Source organism: Phoca vitulina, unplaced genomic scaffold, assembly GCF_004348235.1.
Source record: "Phoca vitulina isolate PV1807 unplaced genomic scaffold, GSC_HSeal_1.0 scaffold36, whole genome shotgun sequence".
NCBI lineage: Eukaryota > Metazoa > Chordata > Mammalia > Carnivora > Phocidae > Phoca > Phoca vitulina.
The window spans coordinates 9,116,687-9,137,792 of record NW_022589739.1 but is presented as its reverse complement, the minus strand read 5'-3'; the positions used below and the strand labels follow the sequence as shown (position 1 = coordinate 9,137,792).

Below are 21,106 nucleotides of genomic sequence, written 5' to 3'. Positions count from 1 at the left end.
AGAAACTCTAAATAAGACTTGCATTATTTCACATATTTTTTTAAAGATTTTATTTATTTATATGAAAGAAATAGAGACAGTGAGAGAGGGAACACAAGCATGGGGAGTGGGAGAGGGAGAAGCAGGCTTCCTGCGGAGCAGGGAGCCCGATGTGGGGCTCAATCCCAGGACCCTGGGATCATGACCTGAGCTGAAGGCAGACGCCCAACGACTGAGCCACCCAGGCGCCCGTGTTTCACATATTTTTAAAACTGTTTAATATCTGGCTAAACAGAAGACAGACGAGATGTCCTATCTGCCTTTTTTTTAAAAAGATTTTATTTATTTATTTATTTGAGAGAGAAGAGGGGGAGGGGGCGAGCGGCAGGGGGCAGAGGGAGAGGGAGAAGCAGACTCCCAGCTGAGCCGGGAGCCCCACATGGGGCTCCATCTCAGGACCCTGAGATCATGACCTGAGCTGAAATCAAGAGTTGGATGCTTAACCAACTGAGTCACCAAGACGCCACCTATCTGCTTTTTATATTCAATCTGTTGAGCTGTCACACAGTGTGTGGCCCCTGGAAAACACCACACACTGTGAGAGAATGAGATTAGACAGGAAGAATGATGTCTTAGTATTACTATGAAAATAGTTTGACCTCACAGACCGCCTAAAAGGATCTTGGAGATCCCCAGCCATCTAAAGGCCACATTTGGGGGCACCTGAGTGGCTCAGTCATTAGCCTTCGGCTCAGGTCACGATCCCAGGGTCCTGGAATTGAGCCCCGCATCAGGCTCCCTGCTTGGCGGGAGGCCTGCTTCTCCCTCTCCCACTCCTCCTGCTTGTGTTCCCTCTCTTTCTGTGTCTCTCTCTGTAGGATAAATAAATAAAATCTTAAAAAAATAAAATAAAGGCCACATTTTAAGAGCCTCCGCTATCAGTCAATTTCAATTATGGATGTTGATACAAAAATCTAAGTGGAATATTAAACAGAACCCAGCAGTACATTGAAGATGAACGTACCATGCCCAAGTGGGATTCATTTCAGAAATGTAGGAATATTAATTAAGGTTTTAAGATATTAATAAATCAAAGGAGAAACCATTTAATCATTTTGAAAGATGCTAAAAAATATTTCACAAAATTTAATACTTTTTCTGATTAGAAAATCCTTGGGAGGGCCATGATAAAATGTCTCTAATTGCCAGCCTCACGTTTAATTAAAATAAACTAGAAGCACAGTATGAAGGGGCAGAACTTTCCTGAACACTCAGGAACTCAAGTTCTGCCTGGCAAGTGCATTCCCCATAATGGTGGTGAACAGGGACGTGGCAGCAGACCCTGATGGATATCAGAGGTAGTGGCTGAAGAATTAATGATCAACCAGCTTAAACCATCAGCACCTACCCTGTTCCACTGTCTTAGGTGTACTTACAGCCTGGCGAAGCATCAGGTAGCAGTGACTACCCAGGTCTTCCCAAAGATGGTTCCTTTGCAGAGATGCCTGGTGGCGATCTGCAGGCTGAGCTGCCTCCTTGCCTCCTACAGTCTCGCTGGAAAGGAACCTGGGAGGGTCGGGGCAAGCAACTCTGCAAAGGTTACCAGGCCAGGAAAACCCATCCATATTACCCATGGATCCTCCTCACCATCAGAGAAGGGGCCAGAAAAACCCATTCTTATTACCCATGGATCCTCCTCACCATCAAGCCCAGATTGTAAGCTCTGAGTATCTCTCTTGTGCCGGGCACTTTAATAGACACCTGGGAGTGATGAGAAATGCTTATTGTATTCTAGAGAGAGGAAAAAAATACATATGTTACCAGAAGTGGGTATATCACCCAAGAGTAAAATATTGAGCTCATCTCAACTCCCCCCGGTTTTTTGCTCCAACTCTCTGGTCTCCAAACACTTTAGATTCCAAATCCACAATATATCTCACATCCATCTTCTACCTTTGAGCTCAGGTCTTCAATATTGCTCACCAGGACTACTCCCCCAACAGGTAATCTTTCCCTATCCTCCTCACACTCCCAAATTAACCACCAAAAAGTGTTCTTTGATCATGTCACTCCCCAATTAAAACCATCGAAGGGTCCCCCACAGGGTGTAGAATAATGGTGACATTATTCTTATGGGCCCAAATCAAACGCCAGTTTTCTAACTGTCTCATCCAGAAGTTATTTCAGTATTTTTTGTATTAAGTTTTTCTGTACACTTTTTTCTTTTGTTGTGAATTTTATTGACATATAACGCATGCACAGAAAAATACTCAAGTAATAAAGTACTTTGAATTTTCAAAAAGTATCACCAGAACCCAGGTCAGGAAACAGATTAGCAGAATCCCACCAGGAGCCCTTCCAGACACTACTCCCCAAAGGGTAACTGCTATCCTGACATCTACTACCATATAGTAATCTTGAACGATTTTAGTTTTATGTAAATGGAAATCATTCAGTATCTGCTCTTTGTCACCTAATTTGTACACATAATTTTCATTATTAGGATATAAATTACTTGAACAAAGGTGCTGTATCTTGTTCCTCTTTGCACCTCCTCCCCCATGCCCTGGGCTCTGGTATGGAGATTTGTACAGAGAAGGCATCAGATGAGAAACAAGCCCATGTGACAGGATGTCGACAATGAATGAATATGTGAGGGAAACAGGAGTTCATTGTATTATTCTTTCACCTATTCTGTAGATTTGTGACATTTCAAAAGAAAAAATTGAAGGACAAAATTGCTTACTGAATGATTTAAGTAATCCAGGTTAGGGGTGTATTTAAAACAGGGCACATGTAAACTCTTTTTCTTGTTTTTCCTAAGTTTTTATGTATAAAGGAAAAGGGCCCTAATGTGTGAGTTCAGTGACAGAAAATCAGGAAAGTCTCTCTTATTGAGGTCTTCAGGGGCTATTTGTGGATTATTTCATTTTATTCACCAAACATTTATTTGGCATCTGCCGTGTTCTGAGCACTGCAGTAGGTGCTGGGGATAGAATGACGAATAAATCTTGCTGAGCATTGTAATGAGACTCCTTAGAAAAATCTGTACTCGGTTTAGGCTGGGAAAAATGGCTCTGCTGAGTGCACCCCCAGGGTGGTCAAGAGAAGGAGCCCCTGCAGCCGCCCTTCACAAAGATGTTCTACCTAAGGCGTCCGTGCATCACGAGGTCCAAGAATCCAGAACAAAAAGACTCAGATTGCTTTTATTCCTTCTCATTAAAAGGAATATTCTCTCTCCTCACTCTATTCTATGTTCCATGTATCAGACACTTTATAAAACTAAAAAAAAAAAAAAAATTAAAAATAAGGCACTCGAATTTTCTCTTGGCAAACTATCAAAATGGCAAACGATACAAGTTTCCGGGCCCCCTCCGCTCCTTGCTCCGCTCACCATGTTTTCCACATGGACCAAGATGTTGCACGTGGATGTCAGTGGATGTCACGGAATAAACAAGGAAAAGAGAAGGCCCAGTGCTTTTCGATGCTCACTGGCATTAACACGGAGTGGGATACTCACTCACTTTTCTTAGGGGACCGATCTCGTGGGTCAGACCCCAAGGTGGCACACTAGTTAGCCATTTCCACTAAATGAATCAATTTAGGTGGGAGTCTTGCTTCTCGGGACTGGAAATACTTCAGTGTTGCTTTGAGCAAAATGGACGATGAGCAAGTCTGCCCCACACAGCTCTGCGTGCTGGCTTTCTGGATGTGTCAACTGGGCTAAGCCACAGCCTCCGGTTATTCCATCAAAACCAATCAAGGGGTTGCTGTAAAGGGATTTAGCAGATGTAATAAAAGTCCCTAATCCATTAACTTCAGCTAAAGAAGATCATCCTGGATAATCTGGGTGGGCCTGACTTAATTAGTTGGAAAGGCCTTAAGAACAGAACTGAAACTTCCCCCAGAAAGAGAAGAAATTCTGCCCGGGGCACAGTACCTTCAGCCCGTGCCTGGGGGCTTCCAGTGTCCTGTGATCTTCCCTTTCTGACTGCCCGCCCGATGGATTTAATTGTTGGTCACCCCCCATAGCCAGTTAGCCAGTTCCTGGTGTATTTGCTTGCTAGGCCTGCTGTAACAAAAAAACACAAACCGGATGGCTTAAAAGACCAGAAATTTATTGTGTCATGGTTCTGGAGGCTATAGGTCTGAGATCAAGGTGTTAGTAGGGTTGGTTCCTTCTGAGGGTGGTGATGGTGCCTCTCCCCAACTTCTGCTGGTTTGCTGGTGATCACTGGGGTTCCTTGGCTTGTAGATGATGCATCACCCAGTCTCCACCTTCATGTTCATTTGACGTTCTCTCTCCACATCCAAGTTTCCCCTTTTATAAGGACACCAGTCATATTGGGTTAAGGTCCACACTAAGGACTCCATTTTGACTTGATTACCTCAGTAAAGACTTTCGCTCCAAATAAGGTCACATTCTGGGGTACTGGAGGTTAGCACTCCAACATATCTTTTTGGGATTCTTTGGTTGAACCCTGGCTGATATGCTCTGTGGGTATCTCTCAGTCACATTCCCCATAAAAGCTTACCAGGAGCATTGTGGTCTTCAGGTAGTACATTCCATGTCTCCAAAAACATCGACTCGTCCTCTGATCTGGAGATGTTTAAATCTGAGTGCAAGCATACACAATTGCTCAGATCACACACACAGGGCCAGTGTTTGGGACTTACCAGAAAATTATTATTGTGAGAATTCTGGGGCATCTCAGTCAGCTGGACTATGGGTATTTTAACTGAAAAGTGGAGTATTTTAACTATAACCCAGGTTTGCCATAAGCAGCTGTAGGATTTGGGCAGAATGCTCAGGGACGTGAGGATGGAGGGGAGTTGTGTTGTCCATGTGCCTAGGTACTGGGGGTTGGTGAAGACATTTCACATTTCCAGGCCTCTGTTCTGTGTCACACACTTGCTCGTGGCCAAGCGCACCTCATCTGATGAATCCTCACTATATTCTTAAAAGGCATGTATTCTCCCATGGTAAAGTGAAGAAAAGGAGTCTCAGATGACTCTCAGATCACACATCTAATAAGGATAGGCCATGATTCAGACATAGTGTCAGTCCTCATTCTGCATGGATTCCACGTTTGCAAATTCACCTACTCCCTAACATTTATTTCTAACTCAGAACGAATGGTGTTTTCATGATCATTCAACGACAAATGCAGACCAGTGAAAATTTTGAGTCACCCGATGCGCATGTTCCTAGGTGAGGTCGAACGAGGCAACACTCTGCCTTCTTGTTTTAGCTCTCATACTATAAACAAGTGTCCTTTCCATGGTCTGTTGAGTGCCATGGGGTTTTTTGCATCCCTGTGCTTTTTGTTGGTGATTTTGCAGTTTGAAATGGCCCTAAATGTAACATAGGACTGAGGTGCCATCTGGTGTTCATAAGGGCAAGGAGGCTGTGATATGCCTTGGGGAGAAAATACGCGTGATAGATAAGCTTGTTCAGGCTCGAGCTATAGGGCGCTGGCTGTGAGTTCAGTGTGAATGAATGAAGAAGATATATTGGAGAAGGTGACTTTAAACAGAAACACGCATAAAACCAGAGACTCCCAGGAACCTAACTCCATACTTCCCCTAGAAGCCTTGGGTCAGTAGTCACTGATTTGATGTTCATGGTGACTTCATAGAACTGAGCTGCTGCAAATACTGAGAACCCACTGTATCCACGTTGGGCCACAGAGGCTGCCCTTTCCTACCACATTAGGAGGATTGGAGTTGGGACCCAAGAAGCTGATGCCTCTGTCTTCTTACCTGTTTCGGGGATGAAAGAGACTGTAGCCTGAAAGCCTCTGAAGGTTACGTTGTCATCCGACTGGAAGCTGATGAGCATTACACCAGAAGAGCTCAGCACGGGGGCGGGGGTCACAAAGCCACACAACCGAGCTGGGTAAAGCCCAGCCCAGGCAAGACGCGGTCAAGGGCCCAGCAAATAGACGTGACATTGGAGAGAGAAAAAAAAAGTTGTCCTTTAGGCAATTGTTGAGAAATAAACTTTTTTGTTGGGTGTCCCAATTCGTTTTCAAAATAGAAGGGCAGTTTGCTTCTTTTTAATAGGTATTGACCTCCAGCAATGCTTCAGTTCTGTTTATCTCCCACACACTCCCACTGGGAATGCCCCTGAGGGAACTGGTTCGAGCCTCAGGGCTTATTTCAATGGCACTTGCCCCTTCTGACCCCTAGATGGCTCTCTGGTCCTCACTCCCGCTCTTCCTGCCCCTGACCTGGGAGAAGGGGGGGTGGTCGTGAGCACCTAGGGACAGAGGGAGGGGGCGCAGGGCAATGAAGGAAGCTGGAGCCGGATCCTTTTTATTCCCGAGAAGGATTCGCCCAAAGGGACTGGATCCAAATGCAAACCAGGGGAGCTGAGACTCCGGGGGGCGGGGGGCACACACCTATTTCCTCCTGCCTTTCCACGTCTCTGTACACAGACACGTGGTCAGAAGTGCAGTCCCCACTTTCCTCTACTTCCAGACTCTGAAAGGAAAGCTGACAAGACTCCGTGTTATATACAGAGCAAATCATATGAACGAATGACCTGATTTTGAGTAAGCAGAGAAATTTGGATTGCTCAACTTGCTTTGGGATGTGAACAGGACATTCGTGAGTGGGTTAAATTACTTAGGAAAAGAGGCTCTACCACAGACTGCCCCACCCCAGACACATCTCAGCTACCAAATAAGGGCCCAGGCCGCACAAGGGTGGGGAGAAGTGCAAATGTTTGAGCTCCCTGGCGCCCTCCCACGAAGAGCAAACAAACAGCAAAGAACAAACCGGGCAATTTGCTAGCACCTTCAATTGACTTTGAAGAGAGAAGCAGTGGGAGATAGGGCTGATGAGGTAGGAATTCAGATTTTAAACACACAGATGATGGGGATTCAATGGAGACTGACCACTCGGAGAGAGACACAGAGGGCTGCGTGGAGGGGACAACATGGAGGTAAATGATCACTAGTGGTGAATGTAGGCACGGCGAGAAGGAGAGGGTCAGAAACAGGATTCATTCAAACATTTCTAAACCCTTACTGCGATGCTTTCCGGAAATAGACCCTTTTCTCTCCGAGGAACTATGCACATGGTTATGCCTTGTAATCCTAATTTCCCAATTCCTCTTGGAGGGGTCCTGCACTATGATGCTGTCACTGAGGGGGGGACAGCATCATGCCACTCATGCATGGCACTCTACACACAGATTGAAAGGGTGGTCTTGAATCCCATCAGCTCTGGCACATTCAGATTTTCAGCTAAATTTTGTCTTCTTTCTCCTTCCAGAAATTCACTCATACTTCAACTTTTATCCTCCATCACTCATCACAAAGCTTCCCTTAATTCTGCTTCCTCCTGAAATTTTCTATTTTGACTGTTTGGGTTCCAGAAGCTTTGAGAAAGAGGAGATCTACACCTCTTTCCTCTGTGTCTTCTCCCACTCATTGGTAAAACCTGTGAGATCTTGTTCCTGCTCCGAACGTCAGACTGGCTCTTCCAGGTGCTTCGTCTCCCACCTGCCCTCCATTGCTCAACTCTCAATCCAAGTATTTTACCCTTTTGCTGAGGGATGAGCTGAGGCCCGGGTAGCAAATACTCAGTCCTCCTCCTTAAACTCACTTTCTGTGGGAAATCCAAACTGTGGGCCACACCTCTTTGTGTGTTTGCTTGTTTTGTGTTTTAAAAGAAAGACTCCATTCTCTGGATTGTCTTAACTCCACACCTGCTCCTGAGTCTCGGGCTTCTGTTTGCCTCTTAAAGATACAAGAACCTGGAGGTCTTGTCCATCCTTACTCCTCCCCCTTTATTTCCTACCTTTTCTCTCCTTCATATACTCTCTCGCTTTCAATTACCATTTTAAGAGAAAGACTTCTGAATCGTTGCCTACGTCCGACCTCAGACTGCAGTCTTGCCTTCAACCACCTGGTGGCCTCTCTCTGCAGAAGGCCCGTTGGTGCTTAATGAACAAACACGTGGCCGCAAACGCTACTAACCAAATGCTGAGTAAACTCTGCATCCTGACATTGAAAACCCTCTGTACTTGGGTCTCAGCCTCCCCTTCTACGACCCCTCCCCATACACCTATGACCCTCAACCTGGTCTATACTGGCTTCTCTGGGCTTGTCTGTTCCCTCTGCGTGGAAAGCTTGATGTTTGGGGCCTTCTTGGCATTGACTTTTGTTAGCCATTACTTACAAAGCGTTTTGTTAGCAGTTTAATGAATAAGGAAGAAATGCTTGTTTCTAGAAGGGACTAGAAACTGATTAAACCTGTCACCGGGTACAGATGAGGGCAGCCGCCAACAGAAAGTAAAGCACACGATTGCCATCTAGTGGTGAATGTGGGTAGTTACAGGGAAAATAGGCTGGTCTGTTTATTCAACGCCTGTTTATCAAGAGCCTTGTATGCCAGGGATCAGGGATGCAGCAGTGAATAAATCTGATTTAAACACACACACACACACACACACACACCCGAACTTCTGCCCTCATGATTTCTGTGCAGATACCAGAGCAAAGTGAAGGGTAAGCCGAGTCAGTACCTTAATTAAGTAGTGTTTGGGGGCTTGAAAAACCCAGTTACAGTTGGCCAGGTCACTATAGTCTTCAGGATAGTGAAGACTCTGTATGAGGCCTTCTTTAAAAAGGACAGTAAAGGAACTGCAACCTGAATCTGAAACACAAGGGGAAACATCCCAACAATGGCATCACTCAAGCAAAGAGGAATCCTCTTCGCGCTCCCTCCTGTCTCCCATAAATGATGCAGCAGCTGACTCTTCAGGCAGAGCCAACACAAAGGAAGATGCCTGTGTGCTGACTTTCCAGGACTCATTCACCCTCCCAGCTAATGTGCGATAAACACAAGTTAGCAGGGCTGTGGAAGGAGCACCTGCATGGGCCTCTCCCCAGCCTCGTGCTCCCCCCTCCTAATTCCTACAGGGCCTCCAACTTCTCAAGGTAGCCTGGATAGTGTGGGATAAAAGCAAGTGGTTTTACCAGGAAGGTAGTTTGGTTTTAGAGCTTTATAGGTGAGGTTAAACCCCGCCGCATAATCTGTGGCGTCAGAGATGAAATTCAGCCGTACAGAGTTGGAGCCAACAAGAACAGATGAAGCGAGGCTCTTCCCACAGAACTTCCCTGCAACACAAGAAGCAAGAGTCTTGGTTCAGAGTCTAGAAAACAGCACCCATTGAGAGACTTAAGGAGAACTGGACTTGTCCTGATAGGACAGGATTGTCTAAGCCAGGGTTTCTCAACCTTGGTACCACTGACATCTTTGAACTGGAACATGCTTGGTGTTCAGACTGCCTTGTGCATTATGGGATGTTTTACAGCATCCCTGGCCTCTGTTCGCCAGATGCCAGTAATACTCCCTCTAATCATGACAACCAGAAATGCTCTGAGACGTTGCCACGTTATCTCCTGGGCAGCAAAAATCACCTCCTGTTAGGAACCACAGAAATGCTCCTTCATCTCAGTTTCTTGCATAAGTAACCTTTGCCTCTACTCATGGTTATCCATTGGTACTTTCCTTCTTAGCTGGATGATGCAGTACAGGTCGTTTGCATGCCTAGGAAAGCAACATTCCCCCTGTGATGTGTCTGTATTTTACTCCTGAGGGGCTCCAGGCCTGGCACACGAATCTAGGAAGCCTGGTTCCATGGAAAGCAGATGCAGCAAACGAAATGGCTCAGATTCAGTTCCTTTCCACTGTCAGTCCCGAGTCTCAAACTTAGAGATGGGCAGCATGGTGTTTAGAGATGCCTCAATGCCAGATGTACGGCATCCCGGCCCCATGAAGCCCTCCCAGAACAAGTGTCCATTTGACAACGTGAAAATCTGCTCACCGATAAGTCTGTCTTCTACGGAATAGATAGAGAGGTAACTGTGGTGACAAGACTCTGCATCCAAGTGGGAAACACCGAGCAGTATGTGCATTTTCTCTGGGACCAACAGGGTCCAGACACACCGTCTGCAGGCAGATCCATTAAGAGGGTGTCATTTCTAGACAGAAAGTGGCTGTCATGGTCCAGTTACTGGGCACAGTCAGACTGGAGGTGGCGGTTGGGGGAGGAGTGGTAGGGGGCTACTCACTGTTGGCTCTCGTAATACAGATAGGGGCCTTCTGGGAAGTGCAACTCGCCCTCAGACTCGCGGAGCACACGATCCTGCTCGCTGCATGGAGCTGGGAGAGAGAGCCATGAGAAGCAGGGTGACAGTGGGGGCTAGCCTTCCGGAACCCCCTGGTTCTTCATTATGCATGCTTCCTCTCTTGTGAAACCTTTCCCTGCCGTGGCTTCTGCCATGCCTTATTCTTTCTGTTCTTTTTTAGATCCTGCTTAACCTCCAGATTCGATGATTTCTTCTCCTTCACTATTCCTTCTCTGGCATCATAACTCGATTCTATACCTACATGTATTTCCCAGGTTCTATCCTTAGCTTTCACCTCTCTCTACACGAGCCCTCTGACGGGTCTCATTCATACCCTGAGTTTCAACTATTATTCTACACTCCTGAGCTGCAGACCTGGTTTTGCAACCATTTCCTAGATATCCCCTTAACATGCTACAAATGGTCTGCAAAACTGCTTCCGCTTCTGATTAGGTTACCTTTTGTTAAGAAAGATTTATTTATTTATTTTAGACAGGGTGTGTGAGCAGGGGGAGGGGCAGAGGGAGAGGGAGAGAGAAACTCAAGCAGACTCCATGCCTAGCATGGAGCCTGACATGAGACTCGATCCCGCAACTCTGAGATCACCACGTGAGCTGAAACCAAGAGTCAAATGCTCAACCAACTGCACCACCCAGGTGCCCCCTGATTAGATTACTTTTATGTGCCCTTTGCTTCATCTCCCATGCTCGAAACTTTGGTACCATCCTTGCTTCCTCCCTGCTCCTCACCACCCTTCATCAAAGTGACTACCGGGTCCCAATTCCTCCTGTTTCTATTCCCATCCTTTCATTCTCCAGCCCTTGTCCTAGGTCTCTGGAACTAATGTGTAATCTCAGAAGTCCCCTCCAACCTATCCCCTACATGCTGTTCTCGTACCACCAGAATATTGCTCTAATCTATTTACCTAATTCATCAACTTCCTATTACTCAGTCAATCCAAACTTTTTTGACAGGCATCCAAAGTTTCCACTACTTGGTTTCAATTTATTTTCTAATCTCCCTCATCAAACCCCATTACACACACCCCCACTTCAGCTGCTCTGACTGACGCACTGGTCTCTTTTACCCCCTATATTTTCAGTTCTCCATCCTTCAGTGTCGTCTTTCAACAAAGATGATTCCTTGAGCTGCAATATTTTTCTTTACCTGTATCTCGTTTCCACCTGACAACATTCTACTGGTTCTTTGTGTTTTTCTGTGACTCAGCTTAAAAGGTGTCTGGGCTCCAAAGCCTCATCTGGCTTTTTTCCCCAGCCACTCACTCCTCTAGTTCTCAGGGTACTTTTTTCCCCATAGTTCTTTGTAGATGGTTCCACAGACTCACAGAACCACTGAAGATTTGAGCTAAAGCTGCCTTAGAGACCATCTGGTCCAGACTCTTTTCTTTATGGATGAGGAAACTGAGGTCCAGAGGTAGGAAGGAGCTTTCCCAACATTACAGAGTGGCTTCACTGCAGACTTGCCATGTAACCCCGGAGGAGAGTCCCTTGTACACTCGAGGACACTTTCAGGGTAAGGTGTGTAGCTTATTGACCACATCTGGACCACCTCACTCTCCTGCCCCCGAGTCTCTGATCCAAAGCTAGGATTTGGCAAATGTTTGCTGAGTTGAGATGGAGTTCTCAAGAAGTGAAATCGGAGGGAATCCAGGGCTCCTTCTTGGCAATGGCCTGCCCTGACTGGCAAGGAATGGCTGTGGATGCCCCAAGTGTGGGTAGCTTTATACCCAGTGAGCAGAGAGAGCTCTTGCAAAGACTTTTGATTATAAAGGGAACCTATATTCAGAAATGCTAGATATTACTTCCTGCTCCTCGTGGAGCAGGCTGTGAGCAATACCCACCTCTGGAGCTCTTTCTCAGCTTCCCTAGGAAAGAAAAAGAAAGATGCTATTCAAGGTCTGTGTGTGGTATCTTGAACAACATTTCAAGAAGTTAGCATTTCCCTGGCTCCAAAGTGCAGGCATTTTTAAGTCAATATGCAACTAATGAAAATTTAATCTGCGGAAAGAACAGAAGGGGTAAATTGACAAAGCAGGAAAGTCGCCTTGGTGTTTTAATGAAATTTCACTCTCTTTCTTAAGTGGGCTAATTAAGAAACAGGCCATGATGAGCTTGGAGGTTATACAGAGCAAGAGGTTATCTGGTCTACTTCTCTCATTTTTCATGAGAAGGGAGGCTGGAGATGGAAATAAGTGACCCACAACCACAAGAGAGCTGCTGGTGTGGCTACAATGGGAGGGCTTGGATGCCTGCTACAGGACCATACACTTGGAAACAAACCCAAGTTCTTACTGCATGAATTCGAATTAACCTCTTTGGGACAGAATAGAAGCCCTGTTGAAGCTGGAAGCTACTAGTTAGAAAACAATGAAGTTGGCTTTGGAGGCAGAAATGAAGTTTCAATTAACTCCTGGTCAGTGAGAAGGGTGTACACAGACCCTGACCTTTTCAGACTCATGGTACCCAGATCTGTGCCAGGCCTTCTCAACCACAGCATCACTCACATTTTGGGCTGGATCGTTCTTTGGGTGCCGTCCTGTGCATTGTAGGATGCTTAGCAACAGCCATAGCTCCTACCCCCTAGATGCCAGCGGCACCCCTCCCCCCATGGTGACAACCAAAAATGTCTCCAGACATTGTCCTCTGGGAGGCAAAATTTCCACTGGTTCATAACCACTATAGTTTGCTAAATCTTGCTAGCACAGTTGAGAAGTAAGTGATGAAAATACATCACTAACTGATAGTTTCAACTAAAGGCAAATTTGACAAAGTCTGGGATGGATGGATTCATGATTCTTTGAATATTTGCTGCACTGCACACCATATTTTACTCATTTTAAATCTTGTAAACGTCACAATTCTTATGTGCTACACTAAAAACAGAAATAGAGCCTGTCTGGACTTGCCTAGACTGCTGACACCCTCGCTGGGCCTAGCTTCTTGACCTCATGTGCTGGCATTATTACCAATTTGGATGTGTTTGTGGATCCAGGGAAGCACTTTTCTAAGATCTGTGAAGATCCCAGGGGATCCTTGGTCATCTTTCTGCATGTTGTTTCTCCAGCCTCGGCCACAGCCCGAACCCCAAGAAGTCACACCAGCCAGAGTCCAAGCCCCCTTCTTATTCCGGCACATGAGGGAACCTCCTGAATCTCCCTGTGGGAGAAAAAGCCTCTCTTACCATCATTGCTAGGTCTGTGCTCACTCTTTTCCCCTACAAAGATGCTAGATGAGGATCAATGACATTTCTTCACTTCTAATAAGTTGGACTCAGGGGCCCAGGAGAATAGCCAAGCACAATTCACATTAAATCTTCAAATATCACTGGAGCCTTACCAATTCCACCTCTTTCTTCCCCATCCTAGGGGGATGTTTGTTTCATCAAACATCAGACTTTCTTCCTACTCCTGTCTCATCCTACAGACTCAGAGAAGTCTTGCCCAATTGTAAAACTGATCTCAGGTCTTGCTCAGCAAGAGGAATGGAAGGAAAGGAAAGTTCCCATTACCCACAAATTGGAAACCTCTAAAAGGGAAAAAGCCAGCAGGTCTTCAGGGGTAGAGAACCCTAAGCTCACTGTTGGCATTATCCCCGTTATTTGGTCTTTTGGAAAAAGTAGAAGACCTCCTCTGAATCCACACTCCCTGGTAAAAACAGCTTGTATAAACTGTCCCTTTATTTTGACTTGACCTCCCTTGTCACTCCCGACCCTTCTTTCCAGAGTCTAGTCTTACCTACAGCCTTCTTTCAGCTCCTCCCCTGATGACAAAACTGAGGGAAGCCCTGCCTGAGACATTTCAACCCAGCCACTCCCCACCTACCTGACATGCATCTCCCCCTCCATCTGGGAAGCCTGTGCAGAGAAAGGTCTGCCCACTGACAGGTTTCTTTAGGGTTAACAGAGCTGTCATACATTCCTCCTGGGTCAAAATGGGCAGGTTCACTTCCTGCAAAACTTGTGAGAGAACGCCATCTAGAAAACACAGAGGGGAGAGTCCCAGCAACGCACCCTCGCCTTTCCCAAGTTGAAGATGCCCCATTCAGGTTTGTATCTTTTGGAAAGACCTGAATTTCTCAGTACAATGGATATTCTCTTTTAAAATGTTTACACAACTGTTTTTTAAAACATAGATTAAAAACTGTATTTTCTGATTACCCACCAGAAAGTTCTGACATCTGATTAAGAGAAGTGGCATAGTTCTTACGTTCAGCCGAGCGGCCCCAGCCTGCAGTTGTACAAATAAATCCAGCCTCAAATCGTTCCTTTGGCTCTGGAAGACACATGGGCCCCACAAACCGGCCTGAAGAAAAGAGCAGGGCAGGGCTTGTCTCACCCATGGAGGGGAGGACATCCTAAGCCACTTGCCAATTGGCATCTAGGTAGTTCCCCAAAGATCATGTGACATATCTGTGCCTCACACCTCCAGGGGTCACTTATCAGACAAAGAAAGGCTCTCTCCTGACTCCACATAATCCTGTATCTGAAGCCACAAACAAAAAGGGTTTCACATAGGGGGCCCTCCACCCCAGATCCCCATCTTGAAGTGCATGACCCAGCACTGTTGGACATATGCTATATAACATACATTGTAGGGAATGTGTTATGGAGCAGAAGTTATTGGGAACATGGGCTAGACAATTTACAGTGAGCCTCAAATGTTTACCAAAATGGAAGGCACCAGCCATCTTCAAAAGAGCAATATCATAGTCCATTGGCTTCTTGATGGAGAAATAGGGATGTATGATGATGGTTTCAACGGTGAGGGTTTGCTCCCCTGGCTCTATATGGCTCAAGTCATGTTCTCCAGCAGTAACATTCAGAGTTGTTGCAATATTTCTATGAAGAGGAAGCAGTAAACTGAGTAAATTTCATTTAGCCTCTGAGGACACTTGTAATGATTGACAATCTGGCCTCTTTAAAATTACCTGGATGGATAATGTGGGTGTGAGGATGCCAAACAGAGAAAGTGAGAATGATTCCATCATTACTAGTAAAAATACAAAGGTTCCCAATTTAAGTGGGGGACTAGTCAAGAGTGGCCTCAAATGGAACCAATAATATGATAAATTGAATACTTTGCAGTGTTATTCATAAAATGTCTAAAAATGCATATATATTGTAACTGAGGGATCTGAAGCCATAGTGGATTTTATTCAGCTACCCTAGGTGGTTGGCCTGGCCTCAGTATCAGTGATTCTTTGAGAATGATTTGTGATCCCCCCTAAGTATGCTGCTTTAGTATCAGAGAGCTAACGCTTAATGTATATTATGAAAGACATAATAGCATCATAACTCTGATATCTCAGAGAGCATGCACACTCAAGGCTTGGGACTGATTAAAACAATGGGAGGTGGGGATCTCCCCCTACTTCCTTTGTGTTTGTAATTTAGAGACATGGTGTGAGATAGGAAAGACCATTCTATTTCCCTTTATCCTGTAGCCAGGTTATCTTGAAAGGAGCTTGGTGGGATGCATTGGGGTAGATTAAAAACTTTGGGCTTACCATCTTTGGGGACCCTTCATTCCCCAAAGTGATGATTTTATACAGAATTGGAAAGGGCATGATTTTCTCTTGGTATATTTCCCTGACTCTTGGCTATATTGAGTACCTAACCTAATACACAGCATCCCTTTACCCTAGTCACTTGCCACACTGCAGTGGAATTATCAGTTGACTCTTCTTTAGACTATTAACTCTCTGCGGGGGGCAGGAATTACATCTTACTTATCTTTGTATCTTTGGTACCCACCAAAGTGTCTAGCACCAAGTAAATATCCAGCGAATGTTTGCAGACTTGAAGAGAAAGAGGGCAAATATGGGAAATGATCTTGATCGCCCCCTAGTGACTGACTAACTACCAAGAGCACTAATAACAAGAGAACGTTTAGAGTACACAGGAAATTGGATAAAGAATGGAAGTTGTTAGATTGAAGCTCAGAGAGGCTGGACCAGTAGGAAAGCAGACATGGGTGCCTTCTTTACTGGCCTCCCTTTGTTTTTTTGTATCAATTTTTTTCTTCAAATTTTTATTTAAATTCTAGTTAGCTAACATACAGTGCAATATTGGCCTCAGGAGTAGAATTCAGTTCTTTCATCAATTTTTTAAAATGTATAATGAACCAGCTTATTTTTTTTCACAGAAATTTAAGAGAGAATTTTCACAAATATATCTTCGTGATGTTTGTTTTCACTTGGATATTATTCTTTAATGACTTCCAGTCATATTTAAGTAAACAAAGTATCCTACTCCTGCAAACAAAGTATGTTTTCTACCAAGTTGACTGTCCTTCGACGATGTCAGCGATCCCTGTTTGTGTTGTGCTTTTTTGTTATGTTCCTGTGCTAAAGTATACATCACACATTTCCATGTTTTAATAGAGTTATTGCTGCTGATCGCAAAGGAGAAGGAGGGTAATCTGTTTATCCACGAGCTAGGCCTTCCTTACCTGTTTGCAACACAGTGGGCAGCTGTAATCACCCACCGTGCAGAGACGATGGTCCCACCACAGATGTGCTTCTGCCTTCGTTTCAGGGATACCTGAATTACAAAGAGCCTAAATGGGAGCACGTTAATGCCCTGGGGCCACCCAACCCCCCAAATCTGGAGACCGAACATATTCTGAAAAATAGACGCAGATATCTTACAAATATTAGAAATTGTGGACTGTGAAGGCGTAAAACCCATCCCATGACAGCTCAGAAAGAAGAGCAGTGTTGGAACCAGAACATTCCTAACCTTGGTCTGTAGGAGAGGTAGTTCATTTGAGATGGTTGGCTATAAGGGTTTAGTAGAGTTGGTAGTAAAAATTGTTGGTATTTGTTTATTTATTTTCATTAATACTGTTGGCCCAGACTGTTACTCTAGCAATATGAACAGTTTCTGTGAATGAAGAGAAAGAAAGAGAAGTATAAGATACAGCAGAGTCCGGATAAACAGGTTTGGGAGAAAAACAGGTGAAGGCTGAGGAAATTTTCCACACATGCTCCAGTTCCTCCAAGCCTCTTAGAAGAAATAGTCAGTACCTACAATTTTCTCATGCCCTTAACTATTTCACCTCTGTCACTGCTTCAAGCCTATTTTTTAATCTGCCTCTACCAATGACTTTCTATCTATGGTTTATCCTGTTCATGATATTTAACTCTAAAATGCTTTCAGGGTACAAGTAAATGCTCTTAATTCCATTGTCGGAATGAGAAAAGAAGACATTTATTAGAATTGTCACTTTTTGACCAAAAATTGTTCAATGAACAACAGAAAAAATTTTAATACAGGGAAAAAAAATAAGTAAAAATAAATAAAATCACTGACTCTGACTTGAATGTGAACTTCTAAATTGATTAGTCAACCAGTTGATCAAATAAGCAACTGATCAATTAACTCTTCAACCAAGTAATTAATTCATCAGTTAATCAAATGGCAATGACTCAGCCATTCAGTCAACCTACTAAACATAAACTCAATCAACCAACCATTACTAAATATCCACTGACCAAAAATTAATGTGACTGACTTAAACAAAGTAAAAATAAGGAGCTATTACTCACAAAATTAAGAGGCAAGAAAACAACATGGTTCTCAGGGTAAAGAAAGTTGGGAGAATTTCAAAGACAATAAATGTGAACACCATAGGCTAGAGACAGATGCACAAGGGCATTTTGATGGCATGCAAAGACCAGGAGGTTAGAATGAGAGAAAATTCTTAGGAAATTAGCTTCTAAGGAGGCACTATTCTTGATTATTCCCTAGGAGATCCTGTGGTATAGTATAAACCTCCAAACAGAAAGTAGACCTATGGATATGACACCTTTGACTTTCCTGATCATCTTTAATTATAATGAGATAATTATATTTGTTGAATCAGAAAATTGTTTTAATTGTAAATTCGAGTTTTTTAGCTTATTGAAGTGGGATTTTTGTCTTGGGGCTGAAAGTTTGGGGTAGCATTTCCAATTTGGGGGGCAAGCCAATAGTGCATGTAATTATTCTGAACACACATTTTCTGGAACTCAATGGATGGACATCATGAGGGACTTGGATCCTGGCACACACTCATGAGATCTCTGATGAGTTAGGCAGAAAGGAGTGTACTAATGAGTAACATGTGTTTCTGGGACATCCATTCCTGAGAAAGCTCATAGTCTACCCACCAGAGAATGTTTCCTGAGACTCACCTGCCAAGGGTAGGAACCCTTCTCCACTTGGCTTCCCCCAACAATGCGACTGAAAATGTTAAGGTAATTCCAAGTTTGTGCCTTCACCAAACTCTGCCCACAAGTGGGAGCTGGGAAAGAGAGAAGACAAAAATTTAGTGATTAGATAGCTCCTAGAACTGAGGAGTACAGGAAACTTTCCTGAGCAAGAAAAAACTGTAGGACATGGAGCATGTAGAAAGATTACAATATGACTTTATGTTAATTGTGGGATTTGCTGTGATTTGCAGTACATGGGATTGTTCAGCTTTTGTCACATAGAATAGGCATATCCTGAAGAGATCTACTTTTCTGATACGAAGATTAAGGACCTCAGAGGTAGATCTCCACTGGGTCAGCAGGAATGTAGCCCCCTTGATTCTGAGCAATCTGGCCCCTTAAAGGCTCCTCACAGCACTCTACTTCTATGATTTCCTCAATGGCATTTATCACAGGCCATTATGGTTATTTCTTTGTCTTTAAACCCAACTAGACTGTGGGTGTCTCAAAGATAGGAACTTGGTCCATGATACCTGGCACACTGTCAGATATTGGACTTCATTCCCTATGGAATTAGAAAGTGGCAGTTTGTTCAAGAACAGTGGAGTAGAGGGCGCCTGGGTGGCTCAGTTGGTTGGGCGACTGCCTTTGTGTCAGGTCATGATCCCCGGAGTCCTGGGATCGAGACCCACGTCGGGCTCCCTGCTCAGCGGGGGGTCTGCTTCTCCCTCTGACACTCTTCCCTCTAGTGTTCTCTGTCTCTCATTCTCTCTCTCTCAAATAAATAAATAAAATCTTTAAAAAAAATTAAAAAGAACAGTGGAGTAGAGAGAAGACTGTGTCATGATTCACACAACAGAGTGGTGTTAGGCTAGAAGGGTTGCCACGTAATGGCAAAAAGAGCTCTTTCTTTTTTGTGGAGAGGACGCTATCCCTGAAAAAGTTGCATTTACTTATTTAACTTTGATGATTTTTTTGACTCCTAAACTAGCAGATGAGCTAGATTAAAGATGTTTAGGACCGGGGTGCCTGGGTGGTTCAGTTGTTAAGCATCTACCTTCAGCTCAGGTCATGATCCCAGGGTCCTAGGATCAAGCCCCACATTGGGCTCCCAGCTCGGCGGGAAGCCTGCTTCTCCCTCTCCCACTCCCCCTGCTTGTGTTCCCTCTCTTGCTGTGTCTCTCTCTGTCAAATAAATAAGTAAATAAAATCTTTAAAAAAAAAAAAAGATGTTTAGGACTGCCTGGTAATTCAAGGATGGCACAGGTTCTGTCCCTTTGGCAGATCATTCTTTTCTACCTGTTTTCAAGGAGGGCCTAGAAAGCTCTGCCTCATGATCACCCACTTCTTTATCTAGCTGGACCCTCTCATCCTTATTCCTCAGCTCAGGCATCACCTCAACTGAGAAGTCTTCCTTGATTTCCTCAAACTGTGTTAAATGTCTCTCCTGTACTGTATAGTACTCTTTCCTCCCCACTTTTATTGATTGTGCTATGCAGTATTGTGATAATGAGTAGTTTATCTGCCTCTATTTGGACTATATACTACATGAGGAAAAAAAAACCTATGTTTATTCATCTCTGTATTTCCAAGGTTTCACACAATTCCTAGCATACAGTAGACACTTAGAAAAGTTGGATGGATAAACAAATGCTTTTTTCTGGACAGCATATCCTTGAGAGCATAACTATTTGGATTAATATGTTAAAATACACAAAGCTCTTACAAATAATTTCTCATTTAATCTTCACTCTATGCCTATGAATCAAGCACTATTGCCCCTGCATTACAGATGAGAAAATGAAGAATCAAAGAAATGCACAGCTAATTAACAGCAAAGGATGGATGTAACACTGAGCCTTTTGATTCTGAACCCAATGCAGGCATGACATTGAATCAAAAGCTTATTTTCTAACAGTTTCAGTTGATGAATCATAAATAAATTAGTCACAAAACTTACTATTTCCTGAACTCATTGAAGCAAAGACAGAAAACAGGATGATTCTTGGGGCTGGCACAACTCTGACTATGGAGAAGCCTGCCAAGAACTGTTCTCACCTTATGTTACTTGAGGGGAAAAAGACCATTCCTAATACACCACAGTTAACATATTTCATATTTCCCAGTAAGATAATTTTCCAATAGATTACAAATGCTTTCAAATATATGTTGATTTCCAGAATTTGCTCCATGAAAAAGGATGGGATTTTGTAATGTATCCAAATAAGTGAATAATCCGTTTTCTCCAGATCAATGCCATTTGTCCAAGTTGTATTCCATGAACGTTTTATGCAGTTTCATATGCTGATTACAGGAGACAAGCCCAAAATAATTACATGAAAAACAGATCTCCAAAATATATCTGCTTCTGTTTTCCCAAAGGAACATTGAATGGAGTAATGATGCCCATTGCCAGCAAAGTTTATTCCTTCAGATGAAGGTAGTTATAGAGTTCATTTGGAACTTACCTTTGGGGAGAGAGAGAGTTGCAGATTTATCTTGTTCCAAACAGAGAATTCCAAGTAGTAAAAACAGCTTATTCTTGTTCAGAGGCATTTTGAGACTCAGAGTTTTTCCTGGAAATTTTAGAGAGACTGAAGAAAACCGAATAGAAAGCCTGTGAGACCAGTAAGAAGGCAATTTAGAAGGAAGTTATTTATTAACCAAGACTTGAGTCATTCAACCATGTCCATATGATGTTTCTGAATGTGGTTTCTTGCAAAGATCTTTGCAAAATGTGGGGAGTCAACCACGGAAGCATAGTCTTGA

The 21,106-nt window shown here is 43.9% G+C and overlaps 1 protein-coding gene across 1 annotated transcript; it reads right to left on the bottom strand.

The window, feature by feature from the left end:
- Positions 1 to 3,580: 3,580 nt before the first annotated feature.
- OVCH2 (ovochymase 2) lies at positions 3,581 to 20,893 on the bottom strand. Its single transcript, XM_032426829.1, has 15 exons — positions 20,806 to 20,893; positions 18,320 to 18,429; positions 16,594 to 16,685; positions 14,809 to 14,981; positions 14,350 to 14,445; positions 13,966 to 14,117; positions 13,111 to 13,300; positions 11,986 to 12,009; positions 10,068 to 10,158; positions 9,821 to 9,945; positions 8,970 to 9,110; positions 8,516 to 8,646; positions 6,384 to 6,477; positions 5,688 to 5,874; positions 3,581 to 3,749 (listed from the first exon to the last, which is right to left on the bottom strand). The coding sequence occupies exons 1-15, from the start codon at positions 20,891 to 20,893 to the stop codon at positions 3,581 to 3,583; spliced, it is 1,863 nt and encodes a 620-aa protein (XP_032282720.1).
- Between the last annotated feature and the right edge of the window lie 213 nt (positions 20,894 to 21,106).

Bases quoted from the DNA above. Each gene is read 5' to 3' on its own strand.
- OVCH2 (XM_032426829.1), bottom strand. From the start codon at position 20,893: ATGCCTCTGAACAAGAATAAGCTGTTTTTACTACTTGGAATTCTCTGT. The intron at 14,982-16,593 runs GTAAGGAAGGCC...TCCTCTTCATAG, and splicing joins GCCCACTGTGTTGCAAACAG to AAATATTGCAACAACTCTGA. The intron at 9,946-10,067 runs GTGAGTAGCCCC...ATCTGCCTGCAG, and splicing joins CTGTATTACGAGAGCCAACA to ACGGTGTGTCTGGACCCTGT.